At 45.4% G+C, this 17,293-nt stretch overlaps 1 protein-coding gene across 2 annotated transcripts in view; it reads right to left on the minus strand.

Annotated features, from left to right (window-relative positions):
- The window catches only part of slc5a1 (solute carrier family 5 member 1), a 136,695-nt gene that overhangs the window by 90,396 nt on the left and 29,006 nt on the right, over positions 1-17,293 (minus strand). For both annotated transcript variants that reach the window (XM_068005511.1, XM_068005510.1), the window contains exons 2-3: positions 14,763-14,834; positions 3,076-3,180 (exon numbers count right to left, since the gene is read on the minus strand). In XM_068005511.1, the coding sequence (XP_067861612.1) occupies positions 3,076-3,180; positions 14,763-14,831 (174 nt within the window). In that variant the 5' untranslated portion in view covers positions 14,832-14,834. The remainder of the gene's footprint in view (positions 1-3,075; positions 3,181-14,762; positions 14,835-17,293) is intronic.

Consider the following 17,293-nt stretch of genomic DNA (forward strand, 5'->3'; position numbering starts at 1 on the left):
AATCACAGGGCAGCGGTTAGGGCACACTCATAGAACATGCTGCTAGGGCACACTCATAGGGCAGAAGTTGGGGTGCAATCACAGGGCAGCTGTTGTGGCACAATCATAGGGCAGCTGTGGGGGTACAATCACTGGGTAGCTGTTGGGGCACAATCACAGGGCAGCTGTGGGGGCACAATCATAGGGCAGATGTTGGGACGCAATCACAGGGCAGCTGTTTGGGAACACTGAGAGGGCAGATGTTAGGACACAATCATAGGGCAGCGGTTGGGGCACAATGAGAGGGCAGATGTTGGCGTCAATTACAGGGCAGCTGTTGGGGCACAATCATAGGGCTGCTCTTGGAGCAGACTCATAGGACAGCTGTTGGGGCACACTCATAGGACAGCTGTTGGGGTACTCTCATAGGACAGTTGTTGGGGCACTCTCATAGGACAGCTGTTGGGACAGTCTCATAGGACAGCTGTTTGGATACAATCACAGGGTAGCTGTTGGGGAACACTCATAGGACAGCTGTTGGAGCACACTCATAGGACAGCTGTTGGAGGACACTCATAGGACCGCTGTTGGGGCACTCTCATAAGGCAGATGTTGGGACACAATCATAGGGCAGCTGCTGGGACATAATCACACGGCAGCTGTTGGGGCACACTCGCAGGGTAGGTGTTGTGGCACAATCATAGGGCAGATGATGGGGGCATAATCACAGGGCAGCTGTTGGGGAAAAATCAGAGGACAGATGTTGGAGCACACTCATAGGACAGCAGTTGAGGCACAATCACAGGGCAGCTGTTGGGGCTTAATCATAGGGCAGATGTTGGGACACGATAAGAGGGCAGATGATGGGGCACAATGAGAGGGCAGATGTTGGGGCACAATGAGTGGGCAGCTGTTGGTGCAAATTGAGAGGGTAGATGTTGGAGCACAACCACAGGGCAGCTGTTGGGGCACAATCACAGGGCAGCTATTGGGGCACAATCATAGGACAGCTGTTCGGGCACACTCATAAGGCAGATGTTGGGATACAAACACAAGGCAGATGTTGGAGCACACTCATAGGACAGCTGGTGGGACACACTCATAGGGCAGATGTTGCGGCACAATCACAGGGTAGCTGTTGGAGCACAGTCGCACAGCAGATGTTGGGACACAATCACAGGGCAGCTCTTGGGGAACAATCACAGAATAGCTGTTAGGGCACAATCATAGGGCAAATGGTGGGGCACAATTATAGGGCAGATGGTGGGGCACAATGAGAGGGCAGATGCTGGGGGAAAATGAGAGGGCAGGTGCTGGGGGAAAACCTCAGGGCAGCTGTTGGGGCACAATCAGGGCAGCTGCTGGGGCACAATCACAAGGCAGCTGTTGGGACATAATCACAGGGTAGGTGATGTGGCACAATCATAGGGCAGATGTTGGGACACAATCACAGGTCAGCTGTTGGGACACAATGAGAGGGCAGATGTTGGAGCACAATCACAGGGCAGCTGTTGGGGCACAATCATAGGGCAGATGTTGGGACACAATCACACGTCAGCTGTTGGGCCACAATCATAGGGCAGTTGTTGGAGCACAATGAGTGGGCAGATGTTGGGGCACAATGAGTGGGCAGATGTTGGGGCACAATGCGTGGGCAGCTGTTGGGGCAGAATAAGAGGGCAGATGTTGGGGCACAATCACAGGGCAGCTGTTGGGGCACAATCACAGGGCAGCTATTGGGGCACAATCATAGGACAGCTGTTCGGGCACACTCATAAGGCAGATGTTGGGACACAAACACAAGGCAGATGTTGGAGCACACTCATAGGACAGCTGGTGGGACACACTCATAGGGCAGATGTTGCGGCACAATCACAGGGTAGCTGTTGGAGCACAGTCGCACAGCAGATGTTGGGACACAATCACAGGGCAGCTCTTGGGGAACAATCACAGGACAGCTGCTGGGGCACAATCATAGGGCAGATGGTGGGGCACAATGAGAGGGCAGATGCTGGGGGAAAATGAGAGTGCAGATGCTGGGGGAAAACCTCAGGGCAGCTGTTGGGGCACAATCAGGGCAGCTGCTGGGGCACAATCACAGGGCAGCTGTTGGGACACAATTACAAGGCAGCTGTTGGGACATAATCACAGGGTAGGTGATGTGGCACAATCACAGGGCAGCTGTTGGGGCACAATCATAGGGCAGATGTTGGAGCACAATCACAGAGCAGCTGTTGGGACACAATCATAGGGCAGATGTTGAAGCACAATCACAGGACAGTTGTTGGGACACAATCACAGGTCAGCTGTTGGGACACAATGAGAGGGCAGATGTTGGAGCACAATCATAGGGCAGATATTGGGACACAATCACAGGTCTGCTGTTGGGACACAATCATAGGGCAGATGTTGGGACACAATCACAGGGCAGCTGCTGGGGCACAATCATAGGGCAGATGTTGGAGCACAATCACAGGGTAACTGTTGGGGCACAATCATAGGGCAGATGTTGGAGCACAATCACAGGGCAGCTGTTGGGACACAATCACAGGTCAGCTGTTGGGACACAATCATAGGGCAGATGTTGGGGCTCAATCAGAGGGCAGATGTTGGGCCAAAACCATTGGCATCAGTACCTGGGTCAGGGTCCTGCTCCTGTACCGACTCCCGCTGGGAGATATGGGTACGGACGTTGGATGGGAGCAGGAGCAGGCTCAGCTGTGACATGATGGTGCTCACAGGTTACATATCCTGCTCACCCCAATTTGCTAGACTCAAACTTGGAGAATGGCCATTTGGATGAGATATTAGGGGCTAGAACCCATGGATCTGTACACAACATGAGTCAGTGGCTTCAGGAGAAAAAATGAAAAGAGACTGAAATGTATTTAATCCTTCTGTGCAATGTATCTTGAAGTGTGTTTGCTTGTTTGGCATAAACTGACTCAATGGCTGATTGCTCTTTGGAAAAAAACAGATATCTTAAACTGCAATTTACCGCTCCCCTGACCCCTGAACCTTGTGGCACGTTACCCAGGGCTGGGTTTATAAATGCTGCGCTTTGTATGCACCAGAAATAATCGGATCTGCACGTACATTCCATTCAAATCCTCCCGTCGCTATTCCGCCAGCTGCTCCATTCCCAGCCAATCCCACAAAGTGACCACTGCCAATGTTACTGGCAAACAGGGAGGCTCCAATCTGAGGAAGAAAGAAACAGGTTTAGATTCCAGCCATATACCAGGAATTAGATTATAGCCATAAACCAAGAGTTAGATTATAGCCATATACCAGGAATTAGATTCCAGCCATATACTAGGAGTTAGATTATAGCCATAAACCAAGAGTTAGATTCTAGCTATATACCAGGAGTTAAATTATAACCACATACCAGGAATTAGATTATAGCCATATACTAGGAGTTAGATTATAGCCATATACCAGGAATTAGATTCCAGCCATATACTAGGAGTTAGATTATAGCCATAAACCAAGAGTTAGATTATAGCCATATGCCAGGAGTTAGATTATAGCCATATACCAGGAATTAGATTCCAGCCATATACTAGGAGTTAGATTATAGCCATAAACCAAGAGTTAGATTATAGCCATATGCCAGGAGTTAGATTCCAGCCATATATCAAGAATTAGATTATAGCCATATGCCAGGAGTTAGATTCCAGCTATAAACCAGGAGTTAGATTATAGCCATATACCAGGAATTAAATTCCAGTCATAAACCAGGAGTAAGTTTCTAGCCGTATACTAAGAATTAGATTATAGCCATATACCAGGAGTTACATTCCACTCAAAAAGCAGGAGCTAGATTATAGCCATATACCTGGAGTTAGATTCCATTCATATATCACGAGTTAGATTATAGCCATATACCAGGAGTTAGATTCTAGCTATATACCAGGAGTTAAATTATAGCCACATACCAGGAATTAGATTATAGCCATATACCAGGAGTTAGATTCTAGCTATGTTCCAGGAGTTAAATTATAGCCACATACCAGGAATTAGATTATAGCCGTATACCAGGAGTTAGATTCTAGCTATATACCAGGAGTTAAATTATAGCCACATACCAGGAATTAGATTATAGCCATATACCAGGAGTTAGATTCTAGCTATATACCAGGAGTTAAATTATAGCCACATACCAGGAATTAGATTATAGCCATATACCAGGAGTTAGATTCCACTCAAAAAGCAGGAGCTAGATTATAGCCATATACCTGGAGTTAGATTCCATTCATATATCACGAGTTAGATTATAGCCATATACCAGGAGTTAGATTCTAGCTATATACCAGGAGTTAAATTATAACCACATACCAGGAATTAGATTATAGCCATATACCAGGAGTTAGATTCTAGCTATGTTCCAGGAGTCAGATTCCAGCTATAAAACAGAAGTTAGGTTCTAGCCATATACCATGAGTTATATTATGATCATATACTATGAGTTACATTTCATTATATACTTTGAATTACATTCCAGCCAAATAGCAACAGTTATATTCCATCCATGTACTATGAGTTAGATTCCAGCTGTATATGGCCAGTTATAATTTATCCTTTTACCATGAGCTTTAATCCAGCCATATACCATGATTTGTAATCCAGTCATATACCATGAATTATATTCTAGTCATATACTATGATTTGTATTCTAGTCATATACCATGAGTTATATTCTAGTTGTATACCATGATTTGTAATGCAGCCCTATACTATGAATTATATTCTAGTCATGTACCATGAGTTGTATTCTAGTCATGTACCATGAGTTATATTCTAGTTGTATACCATGAGTTATATTCTAGTTGTATACCATGATTTGTAATGCAGCCATATACTATGAATTATATTCTAGTCATGTACTATGAGTTATATTCTAGCTATATACAGTCATTAATTTTCCAGCCATATGTCATGAGTTAAACTCCAGGTGCATGATACATAGTACAGCAATCTAAAAAAGAAAGAGCTATTGTTTTGTAGGCAAACACAGTGCACAGTAAGGACCCACAAACAGCAATGAGATAAATGAGCAGTTAATCTAAATCCAGCCCTGCACGATGGGATTGAAACCTCCCCTTGTTTCAAACAGCAGCAATAACAACTGCAGCAATAACCGACAAAAGCATTCATCCTGGCCAACATTTATCCTTCAAACAACACCAGCAACAAAAACAGTCGGGGGGGGGGGGGGGGACTTTTAACCCCCCCAGGCCGGGCGGGTGGAGGGGGGGTTGTGATTCAAATTTCAAAAATCGGAAACCCGACCCCAACCCGGCCACTTCCGGTTTTAACGGAGGCGGGTTGGGGGGTGGGCGACTAACCGGCTCTCCAGAGGCGGGTCCATAATTTAAATATTTCAATGAGGCTGCTTGCCTCAAATTTGACCACAGTTTTAAATTTAACGGCTGCGGGCTGGGTTTCCCAGAGCTCGGGAAACCTGTCAGCTGAAGGGAGGCAAGAACGGCTGGATCCAGCAGGTATCTAGAAACCGAAAATATAATAAAGAATAGTCAGCACGGATTTCAAAAGAGAAGGTCATTCTTGACCAACCTTATTGAATTCTTTGAAGAAGCAACAGAAAGGGTAGATCAGGGTAATGTAGTAGATGTAATATATTTGGATTTTCAAAAGGCCTTTGATAAGGTTTTGCAGAGTAGACTCATGACTAAGGACAGAGCATGTGGAGTCAGGGGACAAGTAGCAGAATGGGTAGCAAGCTCGCTACAAAACAGAGAACAGAGAGTAGAACCATAGAAAAGATACAGCACAGAAGGGGGCCATTCGGCCCATCGTGTCCGTGCCGGCTCGAAGAACAACCAGGTGCCCATTCTAATCCCACCTTCCAGCACCCGGTCCGTAGCCCTGCAGCTTACACCGTTTAGATGCAGGTCCAGGTACTTTTTAAAAGAGTTGAGGGTCCCTGCCTCTACCACCAATTCGGGCAGTGAATTCCATACACCCACCACCCTCTGGGTAAAAAAGTTTTTCCTCATGTCCCCTCTAATCCTTCCGCCAATCAGCTTAAATCTATGTCCACTAGTTCTTGAACTCTCCGCTAGGGGAAACAGATACTTCCTGTCTACTCTATCTGGGCCACTCATAATTTTGTACACCTCAAAAGAAATCAACCCCAGCCTATCCAATCTCTCCTTGTAGCTGCAATTTTCAAGCCCTGGCAATATTCTTGTAAATCTTCTCTGCACTCTCTCCAGAGCAATTACGTCCTTCCTGTAATGTGGTGACCAGAACTGTGCACAATACTCCAGCTGTGGCCTTATCAGCGTTTTATACAGTTCCATCATTACATCCCTGCTTTTGTATTCTATACCTCGGCTAATAACGGAGAGCATTCCGTATGCCTTCTTCACAACATTATCTACCTGTACTGCCACCTTCAGGGACCTGTGCACATGCACTCCAAGGTCTCTCACTTCCTCTACCCCTCTCAATATATTCCCGTTTACTGCGTATTCCCTTTTACTGTTTGCCCTCCCTAAGTGCATTACCTCACACTTCTCCGGGTTGAACTCCATTTGCCACTTTTCCACCCACTCCACCAACCCATTGATATCTTCTTGGAGTCTACAGCTATCCTCTTCACTATCAACGACACGGCCAATTTTTGTGTCATCTGCAAATTTGCCAATCATGCCCCCTACATTCAAGTCCAAATCATTAATATATACCACAAACAGCAAGGGACCCAACACTGAGCCCTGTGGCACACCACTGGAAACGGATTTCCATTCGCAAAGACATCCATCGACTTTTACCCTTTGTTTCCTGTTACTGAGCCAATTTTGGATCCAATTTGCCACATTTCCCTGTATCCCATGGGCTTTTACCTTTCTGACAAGTCTGCCATGTGGGACCTTGTCAAATGCCTTACTAAAATCCATGTAGACAACATCCACTGCACTACCCTCATCAATCCTCCTTGTCACTTCCTCAAAGAATTTAATCAGATTTGTAAGGCATGACCTTCCCTGAACAAATCCATGCTGACTATTCCTGATTAAAACAGGGGTTAAGGCTAATTACTTAGACTGGTAAAATGTGGGAAGTGGTGTTCCACAAGGATCGGTGCTGGGACCACTGTTGTTCACTATTTACATAAACAATTTGGACTCCGGAATCAGAAGTACAATTTCAAAATTTGGGGATGACACCAAATACCGAGGAGGACTGCGACAAAATACAAGATATTAATAAACTTGTAGAATGGGCATGTAATTGGCAAATTAATTTCAATATAGTTAAGTGTGAGGATGGGCATTTTGGTAGGAAGAATAAGGAGGCCACATACTCCTTGGAAAATAAGAGTTGAAATGGGTTAGAGGAGCAGAGGGATCTGGGGGCACGGACACACAAATCACTAAAAGTAGAGATGCAGGTTAATAAGGCCATACAAAAAGCAAACAAAGCACTGGGGTTCATTTCTAAAGGGATCTGTGCACAGACTGAACAGGTTGGGACTCTTTTCTCTAGAAAAGAGAAAGTTGAGGAGTGACCTGATAGAGCACTTTGTGAAAGGGTTTGATAGGGTAGATATAGAGATGTTTCCACTTGTGGGGGAGACCAGACTAAGGGCCATAAATATAAGACAGTCACTAATAAATCCAACAAGGAATTCAGGAGAAATTTCTTTACCCAGAGAGTGGTTAGAATGTGGAACTCGCTACTATGTGGAGTGGTTGACGTGAATAGCAAAGATGCATTTAAGGGGAAGCGAGATAAACACATGAGGGAGAAAGGAATAGACAGAGATGTTGATGGGGTTAGATGAAGAGGGCAGGGAGGAGGCTCATGTGGAGCATAAACACCGGCATAGACCAGTTGGGCTGAATGGCCCGTTTCTGTGTTGTACATTCAATGTAATTCTAGGTAAGTACTTTTCCAGAACTGCTTGTGGGCTAGGAAGAGCAAGAGTGCTTCCCTGGCCCCTCAAGCTAACCTGCTTCCCCCCCGCGATCCACGGCCCCTCCCCGTGATCTGAACCCCCACCGCCAACTAGACCCCCTCCGCGATTGGCCTCCCTCCCCATGATCCAATGCCCCCACCAGCACCCCCCCCGCCGAAGTCTCCCTCCCGACCCACAATCACCCCTCCAGCCCACGATCTTTCCCACTCTCCCTCCTCTCCACTCCCTGGCTGTGGCCTGGTGCCGCAGGACTTCCCGCCCGACAGCCAGCCAGTCTCGGAGACTGAGAAACAGAGACAAAAAATTCAAATGAGGTCCTGCCGTTAAACTCGGCCGGACCTCTGCGTTAGCGGAATTTCCGGGTTTCCCGGCCGCAATGACCGCACCCCTGCCCCCCACCCCACTCCCCGCTCCCTCCCCATAAATATTGCGGCCCTGCTGTTTGTGGGATTTAATATGGTCAAATTGGTCATGGCGATTCTCTACATAACAACAATGACTGCAGTTCAGAAGCAATCCATCGGCTGCAAAGAGCTTTGGAAGTTGAATAAGGTCGTTCTTTATTTATTCTGCATCTGGCTGTACCATTCCTGATCTGGGAGTGTAATAAAATTGGCAAAAGTGTTTCATTCTCCAACAGTGATACAAAAAGATGCAGCGTGGGTAATTGTGAAGAGGACTGCGAGTGAGTTCAGGAAGATGCGACAGGTTCGGAGATCGAGCAGGTAGATGTCAGATGGAATTTAATGTGCAGAAATGAGAGATGATCAATTTTGGGCCGATGAATAAGGAGAGGGAATAAACTAGCAGGAGGGTTGGTAACCGGAGGACACAGATTTAAGACAATTGGCAAAGGAAGATGAGAATGTTTTTTTACACAGTGAGTTGTTACGATCGGGAATGCACTGCCGAAAACTGCGGAGGAATCAGATTCAAAAGTAACTTCCAAAATGGAATTGGATACATACTTGAAAAGGTAAAAATTTACAGAGCTATGGGGAAAGAGCAGGGGAGTGGGACTAACTGGATAGCTCTTTCAAAGATCGGCAGAGGCACAAAGGGCCAAATGTGCTCCTTCTGTGCTGTATGACTCCATGATACTATATCCTGAATGGTAAAATATTCAAAGAAAGTAGAGGGCATGAGGAAAAGGCAGGGAATGGGACCAAGTAAAGAGCTCATTCAGACAGCCAGCAAAGGCACGATGGGCTCTCCTTCTGTGCTGTAATATTATATCGTGTACCCTTCATGAGCACAAGATTCACTTCTGAAATACAGACGGTCACACACATCTTAACAGCACACACAACAAATACTCTCAGACGACACCATCTCTCTGTCCCACGGTGCTATTACACATCTCTCTGTCACATGGTGATATGACACATCTCTCTGTCCCATGGTGATATTATACACCTCTCTGTCACATGGTGATATTACACATCTCTCTGTCCCATGGTGATATTATACACCTCTCTGTCCCATGGTGATATTATACACCTCTCTGTCCCATGGTGATATTATACACCTCTCTGCCCCATGGTGATATTAGACACCTCTCTGTCCCATGCTAATATTATACACCTCTCTGTCCCATGCTAATATTATACACCTCTCTGTCCCATGGTGATATTATACACCTCTCTGCCCCATGGTGATATTAGACACCTCTCTGTCCCATGCTAATATTATACACCTCTCTGTCCCATGCTAATATTATACACCTCTCTGTCCCATGGTGATATTATACACCTCTCTGTCCCACGGAGATATTATACACCTCTCTGCCCCATGGTGATATTATACACCTCCTTGTCCCATGGTGATATTATACACCTCCCTGTCCCATGGTGATATTATACACCTCCCTGTCCCATGGTGATATTATACACCTCTCTGTCCCATGGTGATATTATACACCTCTCTGTCCCATGGTGATATTATACACCTTTCTGTCCCATGGTGATATTTTACATCTCTCTCTCCCTTGGTGATATTATAGACCTGCATGTCCCATGGTGATATTATATACACCTCTCTGTCCCATGGTGATATTATACACGTCTCTGTCCCATGGTGATATTATACACCTCTCTGCCCCAGGATGATATTATGCACCTCTCTGTCCCAGGATGATATGATACACCTCTCTGTCCCATGGTGATATTATACACCTCTCTGTCACATGGTGATATTATACACCTCTCTATCCCATGGTGATATTACACATCTCTCTGTCCCATGGTGATATTATACACCTCTCTGTCCCACGGAGATATTATACACCTCTCTGCCCCATGGTGATATTATACACCTCCTTGTCCCATGGTGCTATTATACACCTCCCTGTCCCATGGTGATATTATACACCTCCCTGTCCCATGGTGATATTATACACCTCTCTGTCCCATGGTGATATTATACACCTCTCTGTCCCATGGTGATATTATACACCTTTCTGTCCCATGGTGATATTTTACATCTCTCTCTCCCTTGGTGATATTATAGACCTGCATGTCCCATGGTGATATTATACACCTCTCTGTCCCATGGTGATATTATACACGTCTCTGTCCCATGGTGATATTATACATCTCTCTGCCCCAGGATGATACTATGCACCTCTCTGTCCCAGGATGATATGATACACCTCTCTGTCCCATGGTGATATTATACACCTCTCTGTCCCAGGATGATATTATGCACCTCTCTGTCCCATGGTGATATTATACACCCCTGTCCCATGGCGATATTATACACCTCTGTCCCATGGCGATATTATACACCTCTCTGTCCCATGCTAATATTACACACCTCTCTGTCCCAGGGAGATATTATACACCTCTCTGCCCCATGGTGATATTATACACCTCTCTGCCCCATGGTGATATTATACACCTCTCTGCCCCATGGTGATATTATACACCTCTCTGCCCCATGGTGATATTATACACCTCCTTGTCCCATGGTGATATTATACACCTCTCTGCCCCATGGTGATATTATACACCTCCTTTTCCCATGGTGATATTACACACCTCTCTGTCCCAGGGTGATATTATACACCTCCTTGTCCCATGGTGATATTATACACCTCTCTGTCCCATTGTGATATTATACACCTCCTTGTCCCATGGTGATATTATACACCTCTCTGTCCCATGGTGATATTATACACCTCCCTGTCCCATGGTGATATTATACACCTCCCTGTCCCATGATGATATTAGACACCTCTCTGTCCCATGATGATATTATACACCTCTCTGCCCCATGGTGATATTATACACCTCTCTGCCCCATGGTGATATTATACACCTCCTTGTCCCATGGTGATATTATACACCTCTCTGTCCCAGGGTGATATTATACACCTCTCTGTCCCAGGGTGATATTATACACCTCCTTGTCCCATGGTGATATTATACACCTCTCTGTCCCATGGTGATATTATACACCTCCTTGTCCCATGGTGATATTATACACCTCTCTGTCCCATGGTGATATTATACACCTCCCTGTCCCATGGTGATATTATACACCTCCCTGTCCCATGATGATATTAGACACCTCTCTGTCCCATGATGATATTATACACCTCTCTGTCCAATCGTGATATTATACACCTCTCTGTCCCATGGTGATATTATACACCTCTCTGTCCCATGGTGATATTATACACCTCTCTGTCCCATGGTGATATTATACACCTCTCTGTCCCATCGTGATATTATACACCTCTCTGTCCCATGGTGATATTATACACCTCTCTGTCCCATGGTGATATTATACACCTCTCTGTCACATGGTGATATTACACATCTCTCTGTCCCATGGTGATATTATACACCTCTCTGTCCCATGGTGATATTATACACCTCTCTGTCCCATGGTGATATTATACACCTCTCTGCCCCATGGTGATATTAGACACCTCTCTGTCCCATGCTAATATTATACACCTCTCTGTCCCATGCTAATATTATACACCTCTCTGTCACATGGTGATATTATACACCTCTCTATCCCATGGTGATATTACACATCTCTCTGTCCCATGGTGATATTATACACCTCTCTGTCCCACGGAGATATTATACACCTCTCTGCCCCATGGTGATATTATACACCTCTCTGTCCCATGGTGATATTACACATCTCTCTGTCCCATGGTGATATTATACACCACTCTGTCCCATGGTGATATTATACATCTCTCTGTCACATAGTGATATTATACACCTCTCTGTCCCATGGTGATATTATACACCTCTCTGATCCATGGTGATATTATACACCTTTCTCTCCCATGGTGATATTTTACATCTCTCTCTCCCTTGGTGATATTATAGACCTGCCTGTCCCATGGTGATATTATACAGCTTTCTGTCCCATGGTGATATTATACACCTCTCTGTCCCATGTTGATATTATACATCTCCCTGTCATATGGGTATATTATACATCTCTCTGTCCCATGGTGATATTATAGACCTGCCTGTCCCATGGTTATACTATCCACCTCTCTGTCCAATGGTGATATTATATACCTCTCTGTCCCATGGTGAAATTATACACCTCTCTGTCCCATGGTGATATTTTACACCTCTCTGTCCCATGGTGATATTATACATCTCTCTGTCCCATGGAGATATTATACATCTCTCTGTCCCATGGTGATATTATACACCACTCTGTCCCATGGTGATATTATACATCTCTCTGTCCCATGGTGATATTATACATTTCTCTGTCCCATGGAGATATTATACATCTCTCTGTCCCATGGTGATATTATACATCTCTCTGTCCCATGGTGATATTATACATCTCTCTGTCCAATTGTGATATTATACCCCTCTCTGTCCCATGGTGATATTAGACACCTCTCTGTCCCATGGTGATATTATACACCTCTCTGTCCCATGGTGATATTACACATCTCTCTGTCCCATGGTGATATTATACACCACTCTGTCCCATGGTGATATTATACACCTCTCTGTCCCATGGTGATATTATACACCTCTCTGTTCCATGGTGATATTATACACCTTTCTCTCCCATGGTGATATTATACAACTCTCTGTCCCATGGTGATATTATACACCTCTCTGTCCCATGGGGATATTATACCCCTCTCTGTCCCATGATGATATTATACACCTCTCTGTCCCATGTGGATATTATACCCCTCTCTGTCCCATGGTGATATTATACACCTCTCTGCTCCATGGTGATATTATACACCACTCTGTCCCATGGTGATATTATACACCACTCTGTCCCATGGTGATATTATACACCTCTCTGTCCCATGATGATATTATACACCTCTCTGTCCCATGATGATATTATACACCTCTCTGTCCCATGATGATATTATACACCACTCTGTCCCATGGTGATATTATACACCTCTCTGTCCCATGATGATATTATACACCTCTCTGTCCCATGATGATTTTATACCCCTCTCTGTCCCATGGTGATATTATAGACCTGCCTGTCCTATGGTGATATTATACACCACTCTGTCCCAGGGTGACATTATACACCTCTCTGTCCCATGATGATATTATACACCTCTCTGTCCCATGATGATTTTATACCCCTCTCTGTCCCATGGTGATATTATAGACCTCTCTGTCCCATGGTGATATTATACACCACTCTGTCCCATGGTGACATTATACACCTCTCTGTCCCATGATGATTTTATACCCCTCTCTGTCCCATGGTGATATTATAGACCTGCCTGTCCCATGGTGATATTATACACCACTCTGTCCCATGGTGATATTATACACCTCTCTGTCCCATGGTGATATTATACACCTCTCTGCCCCATGGTGATATTATACATCTCTCTGTCCCATGGTGATATTATACATCTCTCTGTCCGATTGTGATATTACACATCTCTCTGACCCATCGTGATATTATACACCTCTCTGCCCCATGGCGATATTTTCCACCTCTCTGTCCCATGGTGTTATTAGACACCTCTCTGTCCCATGGTGATATTATACACCTCTCTGTCCCATGGTGATATTATGCATCTCCCTGTCCCATGGTGATATTATACACCTCTCTGTCCCATGGAGATATTATACCCCTCTCTGTCCCATGGTGATATTAGACACCTCTCTGTCCCATGGTGATATTATACACCTCTCTGTCCCATGGTGATATTACACACCTCTCTGTCCCATGATGATATTTTCCACCTTTCTGTCCCATGGTGATATTACACATCTCTGTCCCATGATGATATTTTCCACCTCTCTGTCCCATGGTGATATTATCCACCTTTCTGTCCCATCGTGATATTATACACCTCTCTGTCCCATGGTTATATTGTACACCTCTCTGTCCCATCTTGATATTATACACCTCTCTGTCCCATGGTGATATTACACATCTCTCTGTCCCATGGTGATATTATACACCTCTCTGTCCCATGGTGATATTGTACACCTCTCTGTCACATGGTGATATTATACACCTCTCTGTCACATGGTGATATTATACACCTCTCTGTCCCATGGTGATATTATACACCTCTCTGTCACATGGTGATATTATACACCTCTCTGTCCCATGGAGATATTATACACCTCTCTGTCCCGTGGAGATATTGTACACCTCTCTGTCCCATGGAGATATTTTACACTACTCTATCCCATAGTGATATTTTACACTACTCTGTCCCATAGTGATATTATACGCCTCTTAGTCGAATGGTGATATTATACATCCCTCCGTTCCATGGTAATGTTACACCTCTCTGTCATCACAAACCTGAGAAGCTAGGTAGAAGCCTTCTTACCGGCCACCAGATCATGCTCCTGCTCGCAAGGAAAAAGCCCCCAACCGTGCCCCGGTTGGTCCTCACCATTGCCTGTGGAAACAGAAACATTAATATTACTGTGATGACAACAAACTGTGTCTCCTTCTTGTAGGTTTGCCAATCCTTCAGGATTGTCCTGGAGTCTGCACGAATTAAGGATCTATTTCCAGGACACTGCTGCCAGTAACCCGGGAGAAAAATGATCAATGCACTTTTGAACATTTCAAAAAAATGGAAAAACACACAATTTTTTTGTTGATTAGAGATGGGGAGAAAAGGCTGTGTGAATGAACAGTCAAGAATCATGCAATTGGGTCACAAAGTGTCTTTTCACTTTCCAATGGGCGGGGGAAGACAGTTGCTGGCGGGAGGTCATGTGATGAAACCTCCTGGAATATGTCCAACCGGAGTTGGCAACCCCACTTCCCTGTTCTATTGCAGCTCAGGAAACGATAGTTGACAACAGCAGAAGGTTCAAAGATTTTCGGAACCTTGAAAGTCTTTCAGAGCAACCAAGTGCATCACCTTTTCATTGGTCAGCCCCACCCAGCCACCTTCCCACCATAATCCTCACCCCTTTCCCCTCTTCAAAGAATTGTCTCTTGAACCAAATCGATTCTGTCAGCCTTAATGTCCTTCGCTGATGACTCATTACATAACTCTACTACTGATTGGCTGAAAAATCTTTTCCTTTTTGCTCCAAACATTCTGAATGCTAATTGGAGAGTGTTTGAGAGCTGCCTTGGGCCAATAGCCGCATATCTGCGGACTGGTTCTGGCACTGGTCCGAGCTCGTGTGGCCTGTCCCTGCCCCACTGCTTAACAATCAGACGGTGAATAAGGAAGTTTTTGAACGTTGCGTTCTTTATTGTCCTGGTGGCTGTACCGGTGCACAGTTACACCCAGAACTAGTGCCAGAATAAAAAAAGCTTTTCAAATATATCTGATTCGTCATTGTCATCAGGTCACGTTCCCCTCAACAGGGTTTCTTTAGAGCTTACGGATCACTGGAGCAGACAGAATAATTGGGTTGAAGAGACAATTCAGGAGAGAAGGGATTGAGGATTCGGGTGAAGGCAGGTCAGTGGAGCCTATCTCTGAAAAAGGGGACACTTTTTTCGGGCTTATAGATAACATTTGGTCCATGTGATCTCCTGAACTGGTTTTGATCACCTGAGGGGATCGGAGAGGAATCTCCCAGAGTATTTTTTCCCTTATTGGCCCTGGATTTTAATCTTGTTTTCTTCCTCTCCCAGGAGATTACATGGCTGCTGGTGCGGGGGAGGGTGGGGGGGGTAGGTGGGGGTGGGAGGGTGGGGTTGGGGGGGTGGCAGTTGGGATGTGCCTAATCAAGTCATGATGTTCCAGCCATCATGAGTGTGGAGCAGGCTTGATGGACCAGCTGGCCTTTTCCTGCCCGTCATTTTCGTGTTTGTAATGTGTGGTCCAGGCAAAGAGCCTCGCCCACAGGGAGTGTATATCCAGAATCCACGTGCCCATTCATCAGGACAGGAAGTTGTGGGCATCATGATTTGCTGAGACGTGCACCCGGTGGGCTCTGCTCCACTCTGGGAGCATACCTTCCTAAAATTTACCCTAATATCTGAAGCAGTGTCCTGGGCAAGATAATGTATATAGTCAATGAAATGCTTAGCAACCAGTCAAATCTACAAGTGGGCTCCTCTGAGGCTGCAGGAGACACTGAGCCTTGTGGACTAGGAAAGTTTAAGTTCAATCTCCAGTCAGCACAGAGTCAGCGGAGGCAGCATGAAGTCGCTACGATTGGTTTCAGGGCCGAGGGTTAGGCTAGGCAAAATCGGACAGGCCTCCGGTTCCTGGTTACCAGCCAGCAACCCCTACTGCAAGTACGTGCACAGGGATATTGGCCGAGGATGAGATCGGGCTTGGCAGTGATGTCTCCTACGACCTCACTAGTGAGGAGCCAACATTAGGACAGGACTGGAGAAAACTGGTGTGAAAAAAAAAGCCTGACAAGTAACCAGGAGATGAGTAAATATTTGGGGGCTCTGGTGATCATTGCATACTGCAGTTAGACTTGCTACTGCGTAATCACAGCTGAGACCAAAAGAGAAATATAGAATTACGAGACTTTAGAAAAAAACAAATGACTTGAGGCGGCCGTTTTGAGCTGTTGACTTCTGATTGGGTTTTTTACGTTCAGCCCCTGTGATCTGGAGATTCCTCCATTCTTGCTTGGGCAGTCAGTCAATTAATTTTCGGCCAATTACTACCTAACGGGCCTGAACAAGTCAGAAAACCTCCAACTTTCTTGAGGAAACCATGAAATCAAAGAAATCATAGAATCATAGAAAGGTTACAGCGTGGAAGGAGGCCATTCGGCCCATCGAGTCCGCGCCGGCTCTATGCACAAGCAATCCAGCGAGTCCCACTCCCCCGCCCTTTTCCAGTAGCCCTGAAACCTTTTTCCTTTCAAGTAATTATCCAATTCTATTTTGAAGGCCATGATTGAATCTGCCTCCACCACCCCC

Source organism: Heptranchias perlo, chromosome 25 (genome assembly GCF_035084215.1).
Source record: "Heptranchias perlo isolate sHepPer1 chromosome 25, sHepPer1.hap1, whole genome shotgun sequence".
Taxonomy (NCBI): domain Eukaryota; kingdom Metazoa; phylum Chordata; class Chondrichthyes; order Hexanchiformes; family Hexanchidae; genus Heptranchias; species Heptranchias perlo.